The sequence below is a fragment of the Lagenorhynchus albirostris genome, chromosome 15, assembly GCF_949774975.1.
Source record: "Lagenorhynchus albirostris chromosome 15, mLagAlb1.1, whole genome shotgun sequence".
Classification (NCBI taxonomy): Eukaryota; Metazoa; Chordata; class Mammalia; order Artiodactyla; family Delphinidae; genus Lagenorhynchus; species Lagenorhynchus albirostris.
The window spans coordinates 41041500-41062526 of record NC_083109.1 but is presented as its reverse complement, the minus strand read 5'-3'; the positions used below and the strand labels follow the sequence as shown (position 1 = coordinate 41062526).

The window sequence follows — 21027 nt, the reverse complement described above, 5'->3', positions numbered from 1 at the left end:
AAAAGCTCATTAAAACATAAATAAATATTGGCAATATTTGTGCACTTTTAATAAAACTTGTCAAATCTAGATCTTAATTTTTAAACACATATATGAAACCTACTGAAGTATTTGTAAATGTGTAGCACTAATACATTTTAAATATCAAACAAAAGGAACAAAAGTTTAACTAATGAAAGAATTATAAAATGCTTTTAAATTCCCCAAATTTACGGTTAATCACTTAGAAGGAAGTGAAGCAGAGGGGACTACAGACATACTTTAATCTATCTATAACATATTTGTCATAAATCACGGTCAGGAAATGTAAACAGATTTATATTTTAAAGAATTTCCCATGATAATTTTTAACTATTTTTATTTGGACTAGATGGTATTGTGAAACATTCGCTTAGTCCAAATCTAATCAACCGATAATACTTTATCCCTTAAAAAATCTTGCAGATGATAATCAATACATGCCAGTTTTTAAGGGAAAAGTACTAATTGTAGTACATCTGCTTCTCCCAGAAGTACCAATGAGGGACAGTTTTCCATAGTCATTTATAAGCAGATATAATATAAAACAGTTTTTGATTCTACTTTAAACATGTTTCTTTCAACATTAAACAAGTTTATGTACCTAAGTAATCTGGACTGCACTGAAATAGCAATCCTAAAAGAGGTAATCTCAAATACAAGGAGAATACAGAGCTGGTTTGGAAATAAGATAAATCTGACAACAATTTCAGGAAATCTTCCTCTCAGAAAGTCTATTTGTGTACCTAAAATTAGCACCAATACTCCAGAAACAGTGAAACAATAAGATGGTTTGCAAGTGACGACAGCTTTGGCTGAGATTAACAGCAAGCTATGTAGATAGAATCATGTGGCTTTGGAGCAATCCACTTGTATGATATCTAGTAAATACATATCTCAATGATCAGACATATATTGATCGGCTCTTAATAACTGTAAGCCATTCCTCCAAAGCTATGTTTTATACTAATCATTTTCAAGAATAAGGAATTTGTCCTTTGATTTGTAATTAAGTCTCAGAACAAGCCTTAGATACTGTTATCTCAAGGTCTGAGCATCCAGGACAGTAAGCAGAAGCGTTTCTCAAATTGTTTCATTTCCAAAGATAAACTGTTAAAACACATAGCTTAATTTAACATTAGTGGATTGTGCCTTTTGAAATGATCCTGGCCCTACTCATCACTATGAAGATAAAAAGCAACTATCTACAAGTTTTAGCTTTGTCTTGGTAAGTGCTTTCTCAGATTTAATGAGCTCTTACAATGCACCACTTTACTGAAGTCCATAATAGCAAAACGAGGTGGGTCCCATGTCCTCATCTTCATAAATGAGAAAACTGAGGCTCAGAGAACTGAAGTTCTTTTCCCAGGGCCACACACAGAGTATCTATCAGAGGGAGAATTCATTCTCTGCTTGCTCTAAGTTTGCTTTTTCCAAGGTCCATTTTAAAAGTCTCTTTTTGCATTTTAAAACAAAGTGAGAAGGGTGACAGGGCATTAGGGAGTGGGAAGGGGTCAAGGACACAGCCTACATCAGCTGGAGTTGGATCATGCATCAATCTGCATGGCCAGACATGAAAGCAGAGAAAAGGTTAGAAAGTAGGGATCAGCAGGCTTTCCATTTTGCACTAGCCAGCTGTCTCAGCCCTTCAGTTGTGGCCAGGTACTAACCCTGTTCTGAACCACAATTTCTCCTCTCTTTCCTGGGAGGCCAAAGGGGTGCTTTTTTCTCAGTTTTTAAAAAATCATCTTTATCCCAATCCTGAAAGTGTAACAAGAGTCTAACTTGGATGCTGGGGAAAATAAGGGTGTATCAGAGGGTGGGCAGACAAGCAGGCAGGGCAATAACCACCTGATTTTTTCTCTTTGATTTCTGTCTCAAGTCCTGTAATGACAGATTTCACTCCACTGCAGTATGTTTTGGAAATATACTTAAAAGGGATATGTGATTATTTTTAAGTACACTTTAAGTGTTGACTAATAAAAGGCAAATATCAGAACAGAAGAGCAGTTTAATATAGCATTTTAAAAACCATTCAGTATTCTAAGGCATCCATGACCTGCTATAATCTAATTATCTCTCCAACACCCTTTGGAATTGTCCAGAAAGATGTGGTACAGTTTCTAACTGGTGCATTAAGCATCTGGCCTGACTTCACAGAATTACAGATAGCTGAATATGTACTCTCTCTATATTTTATTAACATCCCAGAGGTTCACGTTAAGATGTAGTACTGATGTGCCCTAATTTGCATCACTACCTGTTGACAGAAAAAACTAGGCAAGACTTGAGAGGGTCCACAAATATAAAAATCTTTTAAAGATGTTTTGGCAATTTAAACAAAACTTTGGCTTAAAAAAAAAAGAAAGAAAATAAAAAGAGCAGCTTCAAGTTTATAAATTTATAAAACATGCCCAAGTTTCAGCATGCCAAATCCTCTAAAAATGAGCTAATCTCCAGTATCCGTTCCTTCCTTCTCAAACTAACAGGGTCCAATTTTCCTTCAGATCATACCCTGGCCTCCACTCTCAGCCGTGTGTCCGAATGGGGTTGACCCTACCTACAGCTCTTACAGGGGGCTTAAGCTCACCAATGTATCTCCCCATCTTCCTGTTATAGGTTCAGGAATGAGCATGTGATCAAGATTAAACAAATGAGAAAGAGTGAATCATACATCTGTGCATGTGTAGGAGCTTCTGGAGGTGACCTCTCTTCCCCTGAACACTGCAATGTGGGAATGTGATACATGGAACTGTCACTGCCTAAGGGAAAAGCCTGGAGCTGCCAAGGATCCATTGTACGTGATCTAAGGAGACTGCCAACACTCCTTTGCCAACACTGGAAAACCCAGAGCCAGAGAGAAACTTCTTTGTTGACATACTTTAAGCCACTGTATTAAGCTTTACCTGAAGCCAGCCAGACCATACATTTGAACTTCTCAGTTACATGAACCAATAGATTTCCAATTGTTGATCAGATAGTAAGGCTTGAGCTTTCAATCACTTGCAACCAAAAAATTCTCAACTGATAATAAGCCCAAGGCATTTAATATACCAAAAGCCTGAGCTGATTTTGTTGGTTGGTTTGTTTATCAGACAACTTTGAAGACTTTATTCTCAGAAGACTGGTGAGGGGAAGAAAAATCATCAAGGATGTGTCTTTCTAAAACCTAAGAGAACTTTAATACTTTCTAAGATTAAATTTCCAATATCATAGTTGGAGGTGGTCTGGGGGTCATCTAGTCCTACCAGCTTCTTTTACAGGGAAGTTTTAACAAATTTGTGTACAATGAATGAGTGAATGAGGAAGCTTAAGTTTAGGCAGGTTGGAAGACCTCATTTAAATTGTTCCATTTCAGCTGGGAGTTGTTTATAAAAGAGGTTTAGTGGTGGTTGTTGTTTTCACTTGGATACACAAGTAAATAGTAAAGCCTGGGAAACCTGATTCCAAATCCAACCTACCCTGTCCTCCATCAGGAAACATCTCTTACCCTCTCACAAAAACAGAAAAACACAAAGTTCTTCGATATGGCCAGTTCAGATGGTCTTAGAATTTTAAAATTGGAATATGCTAGTGGAGTTCATTTTCCGGCCAGTTCTTTACCCTCTGAAATGCATTTTCTCATGTACAGTGTTAGATTCACAGGCTAGCCCACAAAACAGAGCAAAATGCAAAAAAAACGACAAATGCCTTTTGAATCTAAAACATCTACTAGAACTCAACTAAGTTCTATATCCTGAGAACATGGGACCATGAAATGCATGAAGACAACAGAAAAAAAAAATTAAACAAGAAAATATCCTATTTGCCTACCTCCTCCCTCATTTCCTGGCTATTGAACAACAAGAGTGTGAAAAAATCTGTCATTGGTCCTCTCTGACCTCCCTTTGTGCATTCTTTTACCACTTCTTAATGTCTCCTTTTTTCAAATGCTCAGATGCCCTCATCTTAATAGAGGCAGTTACCATTCCTTTAGTACTTACTATGAGTCAGGTACTGAGCTAACAATTTCAGAAATATTTAGTAATTTGTCTATAGTCATGTGGCAAAGCCAAGATGGAGCCCAGGTATGCTAGACTGTGAAGGACATGCTCTTAAACATTAGTCTACACAGGTGGGTTCCTCCACTAAGAGCTGAGTTCTCTCTGCTGTAAGAATCAGGGCCCCCATTCCTATCACAGCCTAAAGGGCTTCTCACTGAAAACTGTCTGCCTTCCTTCCCCTCCTACCAGGACAGCCATCCCCTTATTGTAGGTAATCTCCCTTAGGTAACAAAGGAGGAAAGCAACCTGAATTAACTCAGGGTAACTCAATCTTTTCAGAGGCGGTCCATTTTATTGCAAAAAAATGTACATATTATTATAAGTTCGCCTCCAACTGGCAGAATTTCAGACAGTTGATAAGAGGAAGAAGTAAAAACAAGAACAAAAACAAAAACAAACGGAAGCAGCAAAAGAGTATATATTTTTGGACAGGGTGGGCTGATAAGAGCTATCTCAAGAGTTTGCCTCCAAAGTTAGCACCTCTAGTACAGATCACATTTTTCATAATCTCTTGCCTTCTTCTATATTTTAATCCACAACTTAAAAAAAAAAAAGAAAGAAAGAAAGCAACAATACATAATTGGCATTCGGTAAGTTCCTGCTGCCTTTATTTGCCATGTGGTGAAACCAAACCCCAGAGCAGATAATATGAAGTCATGGCAGGCTAGGGAATGGAAACCTCAGAACTCCTAACTCCCAGGCCAATATACCTTCTTTTAGATACTGATAACCAAAATTGTCCATTTATCTTTCTTTTCTGTTTAGGTCTGCCTGAATGTAGACAAAACTGATTAAATATTGATATAAGCCCATAGGAATTTGGCCAGGCAAAAAGTTCTTTTTAAATATAATCAACTCCCAACTGAAAATAGCTTCTAGAAAGAATGCTTTCATAAAACAATTTAATCCATGTGTTTATTTTGCAGTAACAGGAAGAAAATCCACCCTTTAACTGAGAGATTATCTGTTCGTCCCACCTCCCTTTCCTCCAAAACTCCAGCAGCTGCATCTCAGTTCAACTTTTGCTACCTAACATTTCTAAGAAGTTGGCTTTTCAACAGACGTTAGAATTCTAAAACTCCTGTATTTAATGGGTCCACCCTCAGAGGCCAATAAAAGTGTAATCATAGAACAATAGGGGTCAGTATACCTCTTATCAAGAGTTCACCTTCTACTGTGATATCATTCATTCTTGGAGAGGAACTCAGAAGGTCAAACTGCTATCAGAGAAACATGTAAATAGATAAACTAAATGAAGCTAATGAAGAGACCATAATCAAATACTCCTGGGAAAGACAATTAGCTGGCCTCCTTCAGAAACACTCAGAAACTTTTTAAAAGTAGGAAGGAGAATGCTGTGAACCTCTAAGAATAAAACAAATAACATTAGTTTAAGGAAATTGCCCTCCAGGTAAATATAAAAGCAAAATTCTTCCCAATAATATTAAAAAGTGAAACGCACTTAGTGGAAAACTTATGAGCCTAAAGCATTTGTTGACCGAATAGCAGAAACCAGTCTATGAAAATCATAATTGAAAATAAAGTCTATAATTCTGCTGATTAGACACAGACACTATAAATGTCTATGTCTTCCACTGTCCAGTGTTTATTCATATACATAAATTAAAATACAATAACTTAAATACAAGCAAAACTACCCCTGAACAGTTTCTTTCTTCTTAAGATGTTTGTATCTCAACTCATGTTCAGAGCAAAAACGTATCAGAAAGGAAAATACTCTATTTAATTTTTCAAAACCTTTTTGTTTTAGGGAGGATGCCTTAAATACAAAAAACCTACTATCTACTAGGTTCTAAAGAAGATGGACTAATAGTGGGAGTATATGAAAAATACTTTCACTTCTTAAAACAAATACATATAAAACAATAACTTATTACCTCCAGGAAAAAGAACTGGTTACCTTTTTTTTTTTTAACCTTTTGGCATTCCTGTTCCCTTCCCTTAAATAAATCAGTTATTTATTTGAAGCTGCTTTCTGTTCATTTCTCAAATAAATATTCACTGCTGGGGTTACTAGCCTTCACAATTATAACATTATTGTAACTAGTCAAAAATGAAAATAATATGATTTTGCTTAACTTCTTTTTAATACAGATGGCTTAAAAATAAAAAGAACCAGTGTCTTTCTATTGTAATCTTATAAATAGCCTTCTAACCGTCTTGTATTTTTTATAAGCTTCCTACCACTCCCCTGTTGTAGTAAACTTCAGAAAAGGTTGCGATTCCAAAGGGCTGCCTACCAACTGAATGGCATCCTGGCCTCGGCAGGCTGAGCGCCTCATTCTGGCTGCTCTCACTCCCTCTAGCGATGGCAAAGCTCATCTGTCTGATCACCCAGTTACCTCACTGAACGAGAGCTTGGTGAAGTCCTGCCCATCTATGACATCACCCCCTTCTTCAACCACTGCGAGGTGAAGCTTTAACTTCAGACTTGGAGGTGGGCTGTGCAGTAAACTGGAATGCTGTCCCTTGCTCGCTCCTCAGTGGAGGCGTGATCTGAACAGGACCAGCTCAGCCTGCAGCTGCCGTTGGCTTTGTGTGGACTGGACGCCGAGCTGGGCAGAGGGGGAGGGTTATTACTCCAATTCCCAGGCAGTGGAATTACAGCTAGAGCGGCAGAACATATGGGATTGCTTTTTCTCGCCTTCCCGGTAAGTGTTTCCCATGTTTTTCCTTATGATTGTCCCAGAAAGTTTGCTTGGTTTTACTCTCTAGAAAGAAATGACTTGGTATCATGAGGCATCCAAATACGAACGTTTGCTCTGTCACCAGGACGAGCAATGTATGTGCGTGCAAGCCAGCAAGGAAAAATTGGACTGTTACAGCCAAATGCAAGAAGTTTCTTGAAACCTTTCTTTCATTAAAAAAAAACTAATGATAAATGGCTATTTTCTGTCTCGTGTCATTGCTATTTGAAAAGAGCCTTATAGAAAACATTAAGTTGGAAAGTTAAATGTTAGATGTTAAAGAGCACGAGGCAGATTTTTTCACAGAGAGGAAAGCGAAAGGTCTTGCTAACTTGGTGTGTACTGTATGTGTGGTATGATCACCAATTGCTGCTTTTACAACTGTGAAAGAAAATCAATAATCCCTCAGCCCATAAGTACGCAGTACATGAAAAGCATACATCTTGCTCACAGCTAGCCCAGCTACTCCTGGAGACTTATGTGCCTCTGGAAGGATTAACAGCTACACCTAGATTTTAAAGCTTGCACTGCTATCCTGCCAGAGCTGCTTCAAGCATTTCAGGCTTGCAAATCTCAACTAGTGAACTCAACTCCGAGGAGGGGGAGACTCTCTTACAAACCATATCCCCTCTCCAGAAGAACGCCAAAAATCCATTGCTTGGGCAAATGGAGTATGTGACTAGCATAGTAATTGGCAAAATCTACTCAGAAAAACTAACAAAGCTCAGCCTGGAAGTTAAGCCTGATGTATGCAGGGATTTCAGTGTGGCAGGGGGTAAAAAATGAGTAGAGCCCTCATCAAGTGGGATATGCAGAGTATCCATTCACTTGCAACTTATAATGGGAAAATCTTATATTGAAAGAAATATTTTTATACAACAAAGCTTTCCAAAAGTAGCTAAATGTATCTTCTCAAGAAAATTTTTTTTCAGTGAATTAGATCTGAAAGAAAATGGTTGCATAGAGGTAAAAAGTACAACAGGCCTATATTTTCTCAATATCTGGGGGTTTGATTGTTATTTATTTATTGAGAATTTAAAAGATTTTTTAAAAGCCTTGATATGTGCCAATCATGGGACCAAATTCTCCAATGGTTTTAACAATTAACTATTTTAAATTTTCTTAATAAATCTATCTGCTCTAAAATGCACACATATGTTCCTTCGTTATAGCAGGAAACAACATGAATAAAGCCACTAGAAAAGTGCTTCAGCTGTAGCAATGCCTTTCATTTATCCCCGACAACATAGGAATATCCTGACCAGCATAAACATAAAGAATGAATTTGTCTGTTTTCAGATAGGACCACTTATGTCTGCCCCAAAGTGACATATGACAGATACCCATCTCTCTTGAAATGAGTAAAGAAAGAAATGAACCTTTTAAAAGTACTACAAAATATTAATATTACCGCTACTACCAATATTAATGATAATATGCCAGGTTTTAATCTATAAGAAGATTAAATCAGAGATATGCCACTTAGTTTGCAGATATATGTGTGTGTATACACAACATATACACACACATACACAAATACATACGTATATTAGCCTGAAATAAAAAACAGCGTTACAAAAACATGATTGCATGTATTTTAAGTAGGAAAAGCACGTCTAATTTCTTTTTTAAATAGAGCACTGCCAAAAATATATCTAGTCCAAGGATGAGAAAAGATATTATTGAATGAATAAACATAATGAATTCATTAATATTGTGTATAATACTATCAGTTATTAATTGGGCTTTTCATTCCCCCCCCCATTTTAACTCAATTATGGTTAGGTTCAAAATGCCCAATTAAACACTTCCTAAACATTAACGTTTGTGGAATATATAACTGGACAGCAAGTAAAGTTTTTACAAAAAGAAGAAAAACAGTAAGAAAATTTGTCATAACTGAATGTGGCAGTAAAATAGAAGGTATGTTTCTTTTGCTTTCAAGTGTTAATTAAGGAGCCTCCAATTCCATCGAAACTTTTTCAGAGCTAAATGAAGCGGTGTGAAATAAATTTGGTTGAAATCTTGTGGCTGTCAGACTTTGTTAGCAAGCTATTAATTATCTTTACCCCAGTTTCTTCTCTAGACTATATTGCCCAATCAAATAGAAACTCCAATTACATTCAGCACCTCCTGCCTAGGGACACAAGACCCTAATGAACACTCAGTGTCTCCAGATGAAAAATACAATTTTCATCTTTAAACATGCAAGTGCACTGCAGAGAGATTTGTCTCTGCTTTTCTTGGCCACACACACTAGGGCTTCCTCTTCTTTCTGAATTATTCTGAACAATTTTAAACCCTACAAAAATCAGTAGCAGAGAACTTGCCTTGTATTAATGTCATATGAATGCTTCTTTATGCTTTTATTCTAGATATGCCAAATGTTCATACCAACATTAAATTAAATCTGGTCATTAGAAAAAAAAAATTGGTTTAAAACTGCCATTTCAGTGGATCTTAACTTTTCCCCCTATTTTTAAGGTGGGTGGGCTACATAACAAAGAATGTGTTTAATGCCAAGATCCAAGACTAACTTAAAATTTTTGATTAAACCCCCTTAAATATTCTTTTATTCAACCAGTTTATTTTAATAGCATTATAAATAATTGTTGACAGTCAAATGAAGACCACTATAAATGAAGTCAACGAGGGAAATAAGATTCAGTAAATTTTTCAAAGCCTGTAACTTCTTCCCTCCTTTTCTCCTCAGTCCCCCTTGCCTCCTACCCCCACCTTTTGCCCCAGAGGCCTTTACTGTTCTTCTCAACGGGAGGCTTTGTTGTAATTAAACCAGAGGAAAACTGGCTGGCAGCAGCCAACATCTGACTTAGGGCTTCTGAAAGCAGTGTTGTGGTAGAGTGTACCACCCCCCAGCGGGCAAAAACTCTACAGTAAATCTCTAAGCAGTATTAATTCTCCAAAGTGCCTTTTTCTCTTCAGAGCATTAAAAGGGCCTTTTCTCGACTCTTTCTAACATTCCACCATTTCAAAAACTTATCACAAGTCAACAAACAAATTTCCATCAAGAAGATGGTTTGTAAATAAATGTCTTCTGGAAAAAGCCTTCTGCCGCTTAAGAACCGAAATAGGAATATACATTTCAGAAAGCATTTTCCAGTTTCAGAATGCAGATCAACATCGCGAAATTTGGTAAACCATCACACTAAAAAACAGTCTGAAAGCCATGTTTATATTGCATAGGAGAGCAGGTTTCAGGACTTTGACTTGTCTGTTGACAAGAACACCAGAGAAAACAGATTTTAAGTAAAAAAGAACGAAATGTAATCTAAGCAGCAGCTAAAGTTTCATTTGTTTAACATATGCATAATCTCTTTTCCTAGCCCCCAAATCAAGTGTCAGGAATGTATAAAAAGCTCTCTCCAGGTATTAGTCTGCTTAAATGAGAGAAAGGAGAAATTGCTCTCTCTTGATGAGACAATGACAGCTTTTGTTCTTTATTCTTTCACTTTTCACGTGCACAAGTTACCGTGGCAACTTTGAAAAGAAAACCCAGAGACCACATTTGGTTAAACACCATTTTTAAAGTGTGCCACTGGACTGTGGATTGATCAGTTTATGTGTTGATGATTTTCTTCCTCTTCATTTGGTTTAAATCAACAGTACTCAACTCTGACATGAAAAAAACAAGGTGTTTTTTATGATTATGGATGTTATCATCCAGCCCAGTGCTTGGCACACAGTAGACCCAAATATTTGTTCTACTAGAGTATGGAAACTTGAATATTAGAAATTTAAAGCATATCAACCAAATTGTACTCACAACACTGAAAAAGGCATTTCAGGTTTGCAGTGGGAAAATGTGGTTTAACAAAGACAAGCATAGTTTTAATTGCAATTGCTTAAAAGTCAATGCAAACTTAAAGCTTGTCCCCTGCCCCAAGCTCTCTACTGCTCACCTTTACCAACCTCTAAATTAATATCTTATTCATTCTTATAAGCCATGGTTTTCTAACTCATTTAGTCTGGCTTAATATCATAAAGGAAGCAGCCTTCACTATGATGAAAGACAACATCCCAGTTTCCCTTTTTGTTTTAAGGATGCTCAGTTTAACTTTATAAGCCAAAACAAATGAAGCAGAATTAGATTCATTTATCACAAACCTATTGGGGAAAAGAACCAGTAACATAAAAGGAGAAAGTAAAAATACTTTGCTTTGGAACTTTCATCCCCTATTTGCATAAATGAAACAAACCTTACAGGCCAGAAAATAGTCTGGATAAAACTACGTAAGGAAAGGCACACTTGCTTCTCTGCCTCTCAGCAAACCCTTCAGACTTCATGACTCTCAAGAGGAGAGTTAGAGGTCCTTCTGCTTGCCTGGCATTAAACAAAAGAATTGGAACTTTCCTGAAATCTGATGATCGTGGAAAATTTAACTACCAGACAGGCTGCTTAGAAAGCATTTTGCTGTCACTATCAACTAACCTGATGTACTCCAGTTTTTCAGTTTAACCATCCACGTAGTTTATTTGAAATATCATTTGTCATTACAAAGACTTAGCATTCATAGGTTGATCATTTTGTTGAGCTTTCTAGCAGCAATTTAAACCTTCATGAATAAATTACTTTCCTAATACTCCAAATTATGATTGTATAAATTCCAGTTTACCTAGAAATATTCACAGACTTGGATAAATTTGAGTAAGCATACGTTTTCTTCAATCTCAAGGTTTTACTCAAAATAATAATGCAATTAACTTCGATTAAGAGTTCTACATGCCTTTCTACTTTTAGATTTAATATTTTTAAAAGTTTCCCAGAGAGTTAAGAGACCCTGATGTGAGGCAAAGCATTAAAAAGAAACGAAAATCTCAAAACTCTATACTCGATTTAAGATTTTTTTTAAATGAGCAATGATTTCAAATCAAAGTCCATTTAAATCAAAGGGAGCAAATAAAGGATTTAGGAAGTTAGCACTATCAACATATAATCTTAATCTAGGTGTTCAAAACATGAGAAATACCTTGTCATCTCAAACATTCCCACCTCCAAAATATTGTAGTAGCAAAGAAGGACTCATATAAACATGTAGATTACCTCAAGTTCTTGACTTTATTTAAATACCAGTTTTCTATTCAGATACAACTTCTTCAATTATGTTAGTTTTCCTAAACTATCTCAAAATGATAGCATCTTTATCTATTTACATTCTTTTAAGTTTATCATGGAAATCAATTGGAGGCTTCTTGCAGATGTGATTACATTATAAATGCATTTTTAAAAATCCACAATTTTTATTTATAAAGATAAACTGAATAGGAAAATCCATATTAAAAATCTGATTTACCAGTGAGGCGATTATGTTTTTCTTCTTTTTGCTACAGTTCTACATGCTATATACTGAAGCAATGATACAATTTAAAAAAAATTTTAAACATTCCTTTAAATAACCAGGGCTCCATTTATGTTTCCCCCCAAGTTACCCCATTAACAATATTTTTCTAAAAGATCGATTCCTTTTTGTTCAGAAGTAATGGCCTCTTTCAAGCCTATGCAGACATAAAGGCTCTGAAGTCAATGTTGTGGAAACCAGGCCACAGTGTCCATGCCAGTGGGGATCATTTTTCTTTTCATCAGTCACATTCAACTACAATGTCTTTATGTGCGTGAATATGTAGAGCCAGCTCGGAAAGAGGGAAGTGTAAGCATGGGGGCAGGATCACCTATTTTAGATGGAGAGACCATTACAGCCTCTAATATGCAAAATAAAACAAAACTCTTTAGCACTTTAGGTTTTAAATATAAAAAGTCAGGAGAAGATATAAAATATAAGATATAAAACACAATCAAGCATGCATTGAACTGTTTGAGCTTAAGTAAAGGGAGTAAGAACTTGTGAAGGAAGCTTCATTTTTCAGAGTATCCTTCTCTCCAGAGAAACATGCTTTATATTTTTGCCTTTTGTTTTAACGCAGTCTGGGGAGAAAAGAATGGCATTTTCCAAGAATTTAATGAGATTTCAGGCTTTCTGTTAATCCCACATTATTACCACTATTGTATTAATGGCAATGTGAGTTTGCATATCAAATAGAGCAGAGGAAGCAGTTTCACAAATGTAACACAGAAAAATAAACAAATTAATCTTCCTTCTTTTCACACCAATTTAGAATATTTTTTCTTTCTCTGGGCTAAAAATGTGAAAATCAATACATATTCTTGGAGCTTGAATTGGTGAAATACTTACAGCTCAGCTACAAGCTTTAGCTCTGGTTATCATTATGATCATCACCTTGCACATACTCTAGGCTGACCAACGATTTTTAAATTCCCATTCGTCAGATTAATCTTTTCAACTTTAGAGTATGTCCTGGTGTATGAGAAATGGCCAGCTATTGGCAACATTTTAAGCAGGTTCTCACCTGTGATTTTTATAATGGTTTTGATTAGTTTTTAATGCAGTTCAACAAAAGTAACTGTTTTTTAAATTGCTTTAAATTTTTCCTTAAATTTACCCAATTACTTTATATGTTGAATAATTTTCAAGCTTAGAAAACATTTACAGAAGATACTTTTTAAAGTAAAATTGTAATTATAACTCCACAGCTTGCTTTTCCATTTTCACATACCAAGAAAGTAACAGTTTTCAAGAAAATACTCCACTGAAATTTCAACAATAATGAGCAAAACCCTAAAGGCATCACTGTAAAACCTCACATTAAACAATAAATCACTTAAACTTTCCTTTGTGGGCACTTTGCAATATTCACTAGAGACTACTTTATCCATCTGCTAACTGCTATTTTGATTTCAAGTTGCCTAAATAATAAATTAAATGTATCTGTAATTTTTTTTCAGTTTTCTTCTGTTAATGCAGTCTATTAGTGTTGATATCTGGTGACAAACTAAAAGAAATCAAACTTTCAAAGAGAACCAGAAACACAAATTTTGGCCTTATTTAACATTCACTTTCAGTAGTGTTTGAATTCTGGAACAGATGCTATCCTTGTTGGATGCTAGGTAATTACTGGGGGAGAAGCAAATTGCTTCTACTTTCAGGGTCAAATATTTCCATGATACCTTAATGAACCCTACTTGTATAGAAAGCCCCTGAGTGGGTGACTTTGCATAACAGATACTGATCCTACCCACCTCCCCTGTCCACCCCCCAAAATTGTCATGCATATTAGATAATGAACAAAGCAGTCATCATTAAAATCTTGAGTCTCTTTGGTAAAGCCTTAAGCCCTTTCAGAAGTGAAAAAGACAGTCATTGGAGATTGGCATGTTCCTGTCTGAACCTAGAGAGAAATGCCTTGTCAGCTTTTGATATGCTTTCCTAACGGTCATTACAAGGAGACATTGAAATAGCTTCCTTTCTGTCCCAAATACAGTTTCTCAAGTTCAGTTTGCTAAAAATTGTATTCTCCTGAAAAAAATACTATGACTTGAACTTCTGTGCTGCCTTTTGGCCAACAATACCTGAGTAACTTGAGTTTCAAGATCATCAACTAGCCCTTAAAAACACCTCTAAGGAGGAAGGTCATAGTGTCCACATTCTGCAATTGGGAAAATTGAGGCCTGCAGGAAGAATTAAACAGGGCACTGGGCAAATCAAAAGATTTGCTTCTAAAGCAAACCCTTTTCAACTCTTTAAATTGTAGATCGTATGACTTTGTAAAACTATGTTCAGAAATGTCTAAAATGTTACCATGGCATTTCTGTCAAAAATCCTTGTTATGTCTTTGTTCACCTCTTTGATGTGTACTTGTTTTCTTTTTAAACATTTTATCATTTTCTATCTAAGATTTAAAAGTGAATTTTTAAAGACTGGCCTGACCTGAATTCAAAATCCATGGAAGGGGCTTACTGCCTCTTGAATGAAGCTTTGCTTCTGATTTGTTGAACAATCAGTTAACAATAGAAAATATCTATTTGGTGACAATCTCAACTTTGGCTTCCACTTTATTTATATAAATGGGAAGTAGAAGACAAAGAGGTCATCTTATCCCTTTGCAACAACTACTATGACGAAAGATGTGTTGCTTAAAGAAAGAAGTGAAGTTAAATTTCTAGGAAATTTCTCTAGTGTGTTAATGTTCATTGTTAATAGTTCATTAAAACATTTTACTTTCACAGGAGATGCTCAGACCCAGTGTATTTCAAGGAACAGAAACATAAAGGAAATCTAGTATGCTTCCTTTTTTTTTCCCCCATGAAGAATATTTGAATTAAGTTTTTTTTTACCTCTTGAAAGAATACCTGTTCTTTCATAACCTGTGACTGCACCAGCTATTCTGAGAAAGCAGCAAGAAGCAAAAGCTGGAAATAGCTATTTCACAGCAGGTAATCACACCTCAGGATGTAGCTACTGTACAAAGTTTATACTTGGATAATACTGGATAGGAATAAAGGTGGGGGGTAACTGCCTGAAAAACCTATTACTATACAGGTCTTAGCATCATGAATGGCTTTCTTCATGAGGATCTGAAGTTACTATCTCTGACCACATTGCACAGAAGAGCCAATAAGAATTTCAAAGAGAGCAGTTTCCACTAAGGGAATTAAGCTACACAAAAGGAACCTTCACACAGAAACTCTATAAGAAAGGAAAAAAAAATACATAGAAAACCATGTGTTCTACATAGTAACAGGAAACTGAATTGTTTCTGGTCCCCACTTTAATAAGCTTGCCCACCATGCTGAACCGCAGCTGGAATGTTCATTGACAACAGCAAGCCTGATCTGGAGGTGTGTGCGGCATAGGATTACTTGAATAAACAGTGAAGAATATTTCCAAGGACTAAACAAGAGTTTATAAGTCCCAGCCCCTCACCAGGAAAATAATATATGCGCATTGGATTTTCACTCACGCAAAATTTACCCACATCGTTCAATAAGGTAGGAAAAATATTAAAGTTTTTTATTTTCATGCCTGAAATTATAAAGGCTAATTAATACCTAAAGGTGCTGAAGAAATTATATTACACAATAGATCAGTACAAATCTATAATTCTCCAGCCATGGAGAATGTTGAATAATATTTTAGATTAGAACTTGAAGAAAGATAAATGCATTGTGAAAACATGTTATGAGATAGAATGTAATGAAAAATGTTCATAAAGCCATTAAACCATGTAGTACAAAACATACAATAAAATAGGAGAAAGAAAGAGCTAGCTTAACATGAAATGGAATTTTCCACTTAGATTAGCTAGATGTATTAGCTGTATATCTTTCCTTCCCTAAAGTAAATGAAAAAGATTCCTTCTGATTTTCTTACTAGAAATACCTATCTCACATGTTTAATATTAATAATCAAAGAAAAATAACATTAATAATCAAAGCAAACACTTGGCTTTACTGGGATTCAGGATCTCAAGCGATTTGTAACTATTCTTGAATAGTAAGAGAATAGATTTTTTTGACTACAAATTCTACAGTTGTGCAGTCTACTTAATAGAAAGCAGATATAAAATTTTCGTTAAGAACAGTAACATTATTATCTTTAAATATAACAAATCATATTCATATATGTCAATTCATTATGAATATTAAGAAAAAATTAGAAATCTGACTAGCTTGGTCAATGACTGGCTACAAAACTGATATAAAGTATTATGAAAATGCTTTAGAATATTCAATAAAACTAATTATATTTAACATTTCAAAGTCAGATAGATTTGGGACATAATACTTAATACCAGAAACATTTAAGGTAAAAAGATTATGTGATTGTGTTCGTTGTTAGCTAGCAATAAAACCTAAGCATGCCAAAAAAAAAAAAATTAACTAATAAAAGTGATTACAGATGTGGCAGTTTCCATATCTATTTCAAATACCATTTTAAATATGCTGGCCTGATGGTTTTCTGTCTTTTTTTTTTAACTCACTCCATTTTAGGGCTCTGAAACTACCTTGTGTAAAGACCTCAACACTGCTGACCATGATCAGCCCAGCCTGGAGCATCTTCCTCATCGGGGCTAAAATTGGGCTGTTCCTCCAGGTGGCACCACTATCAGTTATGGCTAAATCCTGTCCATCTGTGTGCCGCTGTGATGCCGGTTTCATTTACTGTAATGATCGCTTTCTGACATCCATTCCAACAGGAATACCAGAGGATGCTACAACTCTCTACCTTCAGAACAACCAAATAAATAATGCTGGGATTCCTTCAGATTTGAAAAACTTGCTGAAAGTAGAAAGAATATACCTATATCACAACAGTTTAGATGAATTTCCTACCAACCTACCAAAGTACGTAAAAGAGTTACATCTGCAAGAAAATAATATAAGGACTATCACTTATGATTCACTTTCAAAAATCCCCTATCTGGAAGAATTACATTTAGATGATAACTCCGTCTCAGCTGTTAGCATTGAAGAGGGGGCATTCCGAGACAGTAACTATCTCCGGCTGCTTTTCCTGTCCCGTAATCATCTTAGCACAATCCCCTGGGGTTTGCCCAGGACTATAGAAGAACTCCGCTTGGATGATAATCGCATATCCACCATCTCATCACCATCTCTTCAAGGTCTCACTAGCCTAAAACGCCTTGTTTTGGATGGAAACCTGCTGAACAACCACGGTTTAGGTGATAAAGTTTTCTTCAACCTAGTTAACTTAACGGAACTGTCACTGGTACGGAATTCCCTGACTGCTGCACCAGTAAACCTCCCAGGCACAAACCTGAGGAAGCTTTATCTTCAAGATAACCATATCAATCGGGTGCCCCCAAATGCTTTTTCTTATCTAAGGCAGCTGTATCGACTTGATATGTCCAATAACAACCTAAGTAATTTACCTCAGGGTATCTTTGATGATTTGGACAACATAACCCAATTGATTCTTCGCAACAATCCGTGGTATTGTGGGTGCAAGATGAAATGGGTGCGTGACTGGTTACAATCACTACCTGTGAAGGTCAATGTGCGTGGACTCATGTGCCAAGCCCCCGAAAAGGTTCGGGGAATGGCTATCAAGGACCTCAATGTAGAACTGTTTGATTGTAAGGACAGCGCAGTTGTAAGCACCATTCAGACAACCACTGCAACACCCAACACAGTGCATCCTGCTCAAGGACAGTGGCCAGCTCCAGTGACCAAACAACCAGACATGAAGAACCCCAAACTCACTAAGGATCAGCGAACCACGGGGAATCCAGCAAGAAAAACAATTATCATTACTGTGAAAGCTGTCACCTCCGACACAATTCATATCTCTTGGAAACTTGTCCTACCTATGACTGCTTTAAGACTCAGCTGGCTCAAACTGGGTCACAGCCCAGCGTTTGGATCTATAACGGAAACAATTGTAACAGGAGAACGCAGTGAATACTTGGTCACAGCCCTGGAGCCTGATTCACCCTATCGAGTCTGCATGGTTCCCATGGAAACCAGTAACCTCTACCTATTTGATGAAACTCCTGTTTGTATTGAGACTGAAACCGCACCCCTTCGAATGTACAACCCTACAACCACCCTTAATCGAGAGCAAGAGAAAGAACCTTACAAAAACCCCAATTTACCATTGGCTGCCATCATTGGTGGGGCTGTGGCCCTGGTGACCATCGCCCTTCTCGCTTTAGTGTGCTGGTATGTTCATAGGAATGGATCACTCTTCTCAAGGAACTGTGCATACAGCAAAGGGAAGAGAAGAAAGGATGACTATGCGGAAGCGGGCACCAAGAAGGACAACTCCATCCTGGAAATCAGGGAGACTTCTTTTCAGATGTTACCGATAAGCAATGAACCCATGTCAAAGGAGGAATTTGTAATACACACCATATTTCCTCCTAACGGAATGAATCTGTACAAAAACAATCACAGTGAAAGTAGTAGTAACCGAAGCTACAGAGACAGTGGTATTCCAGACTCAGATCACTCACACTCATGATGCTGGAGGACTCGCAGCATACCATGTTTCGGTTTTTTTAAACCTAAGGGAGGTGATGGTAGAAACCCTGTTCTACTGTAAAACACTGGAAAAAGAGACTGAGAAAAGCAATGTACTGTACATTTGCCATATAATTTATATTTATGAACTTTTTATTAAAAGTTTCAAATTTCAGGTTACTGCTGCGATTGATGTAGTGGAGAAGCCTGAACACAATTCTATATTTTAGTACTTTTTAGTAATTTGTACTGTATTTTCCTTGCAAATATTGAAGTTATAAATCATTTACTTTGTGTTCTACTGAGTAAGATGACTTGTTGACTGTGAAAGTGAATTTTCTTGCTGTGTTGAACAATCAGAACTGCGTTCACATGAGATCCTTGTAGTATAAGCACAGGCCATTTTTCACTTTGGTATTAATGTAAAAAAAAAAACTGGCTGAATGAGAAAAATTAAATTTCAAAAGGTAGTTATGAAATAATGTTCCAATTATTAAATTTATATTCCAGTGGTATTCAATAATCAAAATATGTGAAGTAATGGGCAATATCAGACTTGCTGCATAACTCCATTTTTACCCTAAGCAAATTAGATATCCTTAAGAAAGTAAACATATCTTCTGAGCTGAATCCATCAGCTGGCATAAAAGGAGTGTGAAGTCTGCTGTTGTTAATGCCATTGTTAACAAAGTTTTGAGAATAAAGGACTTCACAAAAACAATACTGTAAGCGTGCTTCCAGGTTAGGGGGAAATCTGTACTTAGGAAAACATGAAAACATAGACTCGCATAGCGTAATGAACACAAATCTCAGAATTGCATTCTGGTTTTGCCTATACCATCCTGATTTTTGAAAAGTCAACTCTAAAGACACAATTGTTCATGTTTATGATGTTTTTATCATAAAGGATGTCAAAAAAAACCTTACACACATTAAAAAGGTAGCATAACCATAAGCAATTCCCCTCAGCAATGAAGAGAAAGTAGTACTTTAAATGAGAATTTAAAAGAAAAATGAATACTAGAAATTAAACTTAGATCTGGTTTATGTGAAACATTTTAACACTGTACATAAACGTTCAATTTACGTTCACAATGATCAAGAATACTGCCCATTACTGTCACAGTTTTCCAGATATTACATAATTAACTTGTAATGTAACATTTCTTTCCAGCTTCCTACTGAATTGTGAGCTATTACTTGTTTAAAAACCTCATCACTTTTCTGTTGCCATGATTTTTTTTTTTCCCAACAAAAAACCAAAGTGCATTGTACGCCCTTTGGCCAGTCTTGTATGTGCCTTGATCCAACGCTACATGTATTCAGCTTTTAAAACTCGACAAATTTTTCATACTTCCTTAAATATGAAAAATTGTGGTCTTATTGCTGAATAAAACAAAAGAAAGGACAAAATAATTGTGCTTGCTTTTTCGGGATTATGTTACTATTACTAAAGTAGCAAACTGCCCAGCACATTAGTCCTAAGTACCCCCCTGTATTTTTCTAGGCATAAAAATAAATGTTGGCTACAAATAAAAAAAATAGCAATATCTTGAGCTTGTGTATCATTTTACTTAACGGTTCAGTGTTTCATGCATAAACGAATATCCTAACAGTCTTTTGGAATACTCTTACAGAAAACTTCTGAAGTGGTTTTGTGACCTTCCAGTCTTTGTACACCGCTGCTGTTGTCCTGGTTGATACTTTAAGGTGGTTTTTGAAAAATTAATATTTTTTAAAATAGCTTTTTGGTAGTATGAGTTGGCATCAGAGGATCTGATATCCCAGATTTACCACTTACTAGGTATGTGAAAACAAACCATTTACTCTCCCTAGCTTAGTTTCCTTATCTATACAATGGGGCTATTAATACCACCCACCTCACAGGGTTGTTGTGAGGATTAAATGAGACAGTGTGCTTGGAAACTGTACAATGTTCAACAAAATACAAGTTACTACTATTATGGTCAAGCAGAGTGAGCCATGGTTTGTTACATATCGCTGCTTCTACTACTCTGCTAACAAATATCTCCAACTGCCTATGAAACCTCATTTATTCATTTGCCATCTTCAAATGTTTCTCAATACTTTCTCTTTTGATTTCCTGTTAAGGATAGTTGTTTTCTAGGGATAACTTAGCAAAGAAAATGTGATTAACATTGGATACAGGGAACATTTTCTGAAGGAAGTTTGATTTTGCTTCCACGGGTTTTGAGTAGTTTAGCTACAAGCTCTGCCAGAAGTCAGGGAAAGGGCTGGATGGTTCCATAAAGTCCCTGTACACCTGTGAGTTTATAAAAAGTCAAAAGCCAAGACGATTTTCCAGTTAGTACACCTTTCATGAGCACAGAAAATTTTATGTGTTCTGATACATGCATTTTAATTATTTCACCTGGGATAA

The 21027-nt window shown here is 36.2% G+C and overlaps 2 protein-coding genes across 3 annotated transcripts in view; one reads left to right on the top strand and one right to left on the bottom strand.

The window, feature by feature from the left end:
- The window catches only part of MACROD2 (mono-ADP ribosylhydrolase 2), a 1952988-nt gene that overhangs the window by 1628578 nt on the left and 303383 nt on the right, over nucleotides 1–21027 (bottom strand). The window lies entirely within an intron of this gene.
- Nucleotides 6632–20165, top strand: FLRT3 (fibronectin leucine rich transmembrane protein 3). 2 transcript variants are annotated; one of them, XM_060123126.1, is made up of 2 exons: nucleotides 6632–6733; nucleotides 16635–20165. In XM_060123126.1, the coding sequence occupies exon 2, from the start codon at nucleotides 16678–16680 to the stop codon at nucleotides 18625–18627; it is 1950 nt and encodes a 649-aa protein (XP_059979109.1). In that variant the 5' UTR covers nucleotides 6632–6733; nucleotides 16635–16677; the 3' UTR covers nucleotides 18628–20165. The 2 variants fall into 2 exon arrangements, with proteins under 2 accessions (XP_059979109.1, XP_059979108.1); XM_060123125.1 differs by lacking the exon at nucleotides 6632–6733 and adding an exon at nucleotides 14996–15077.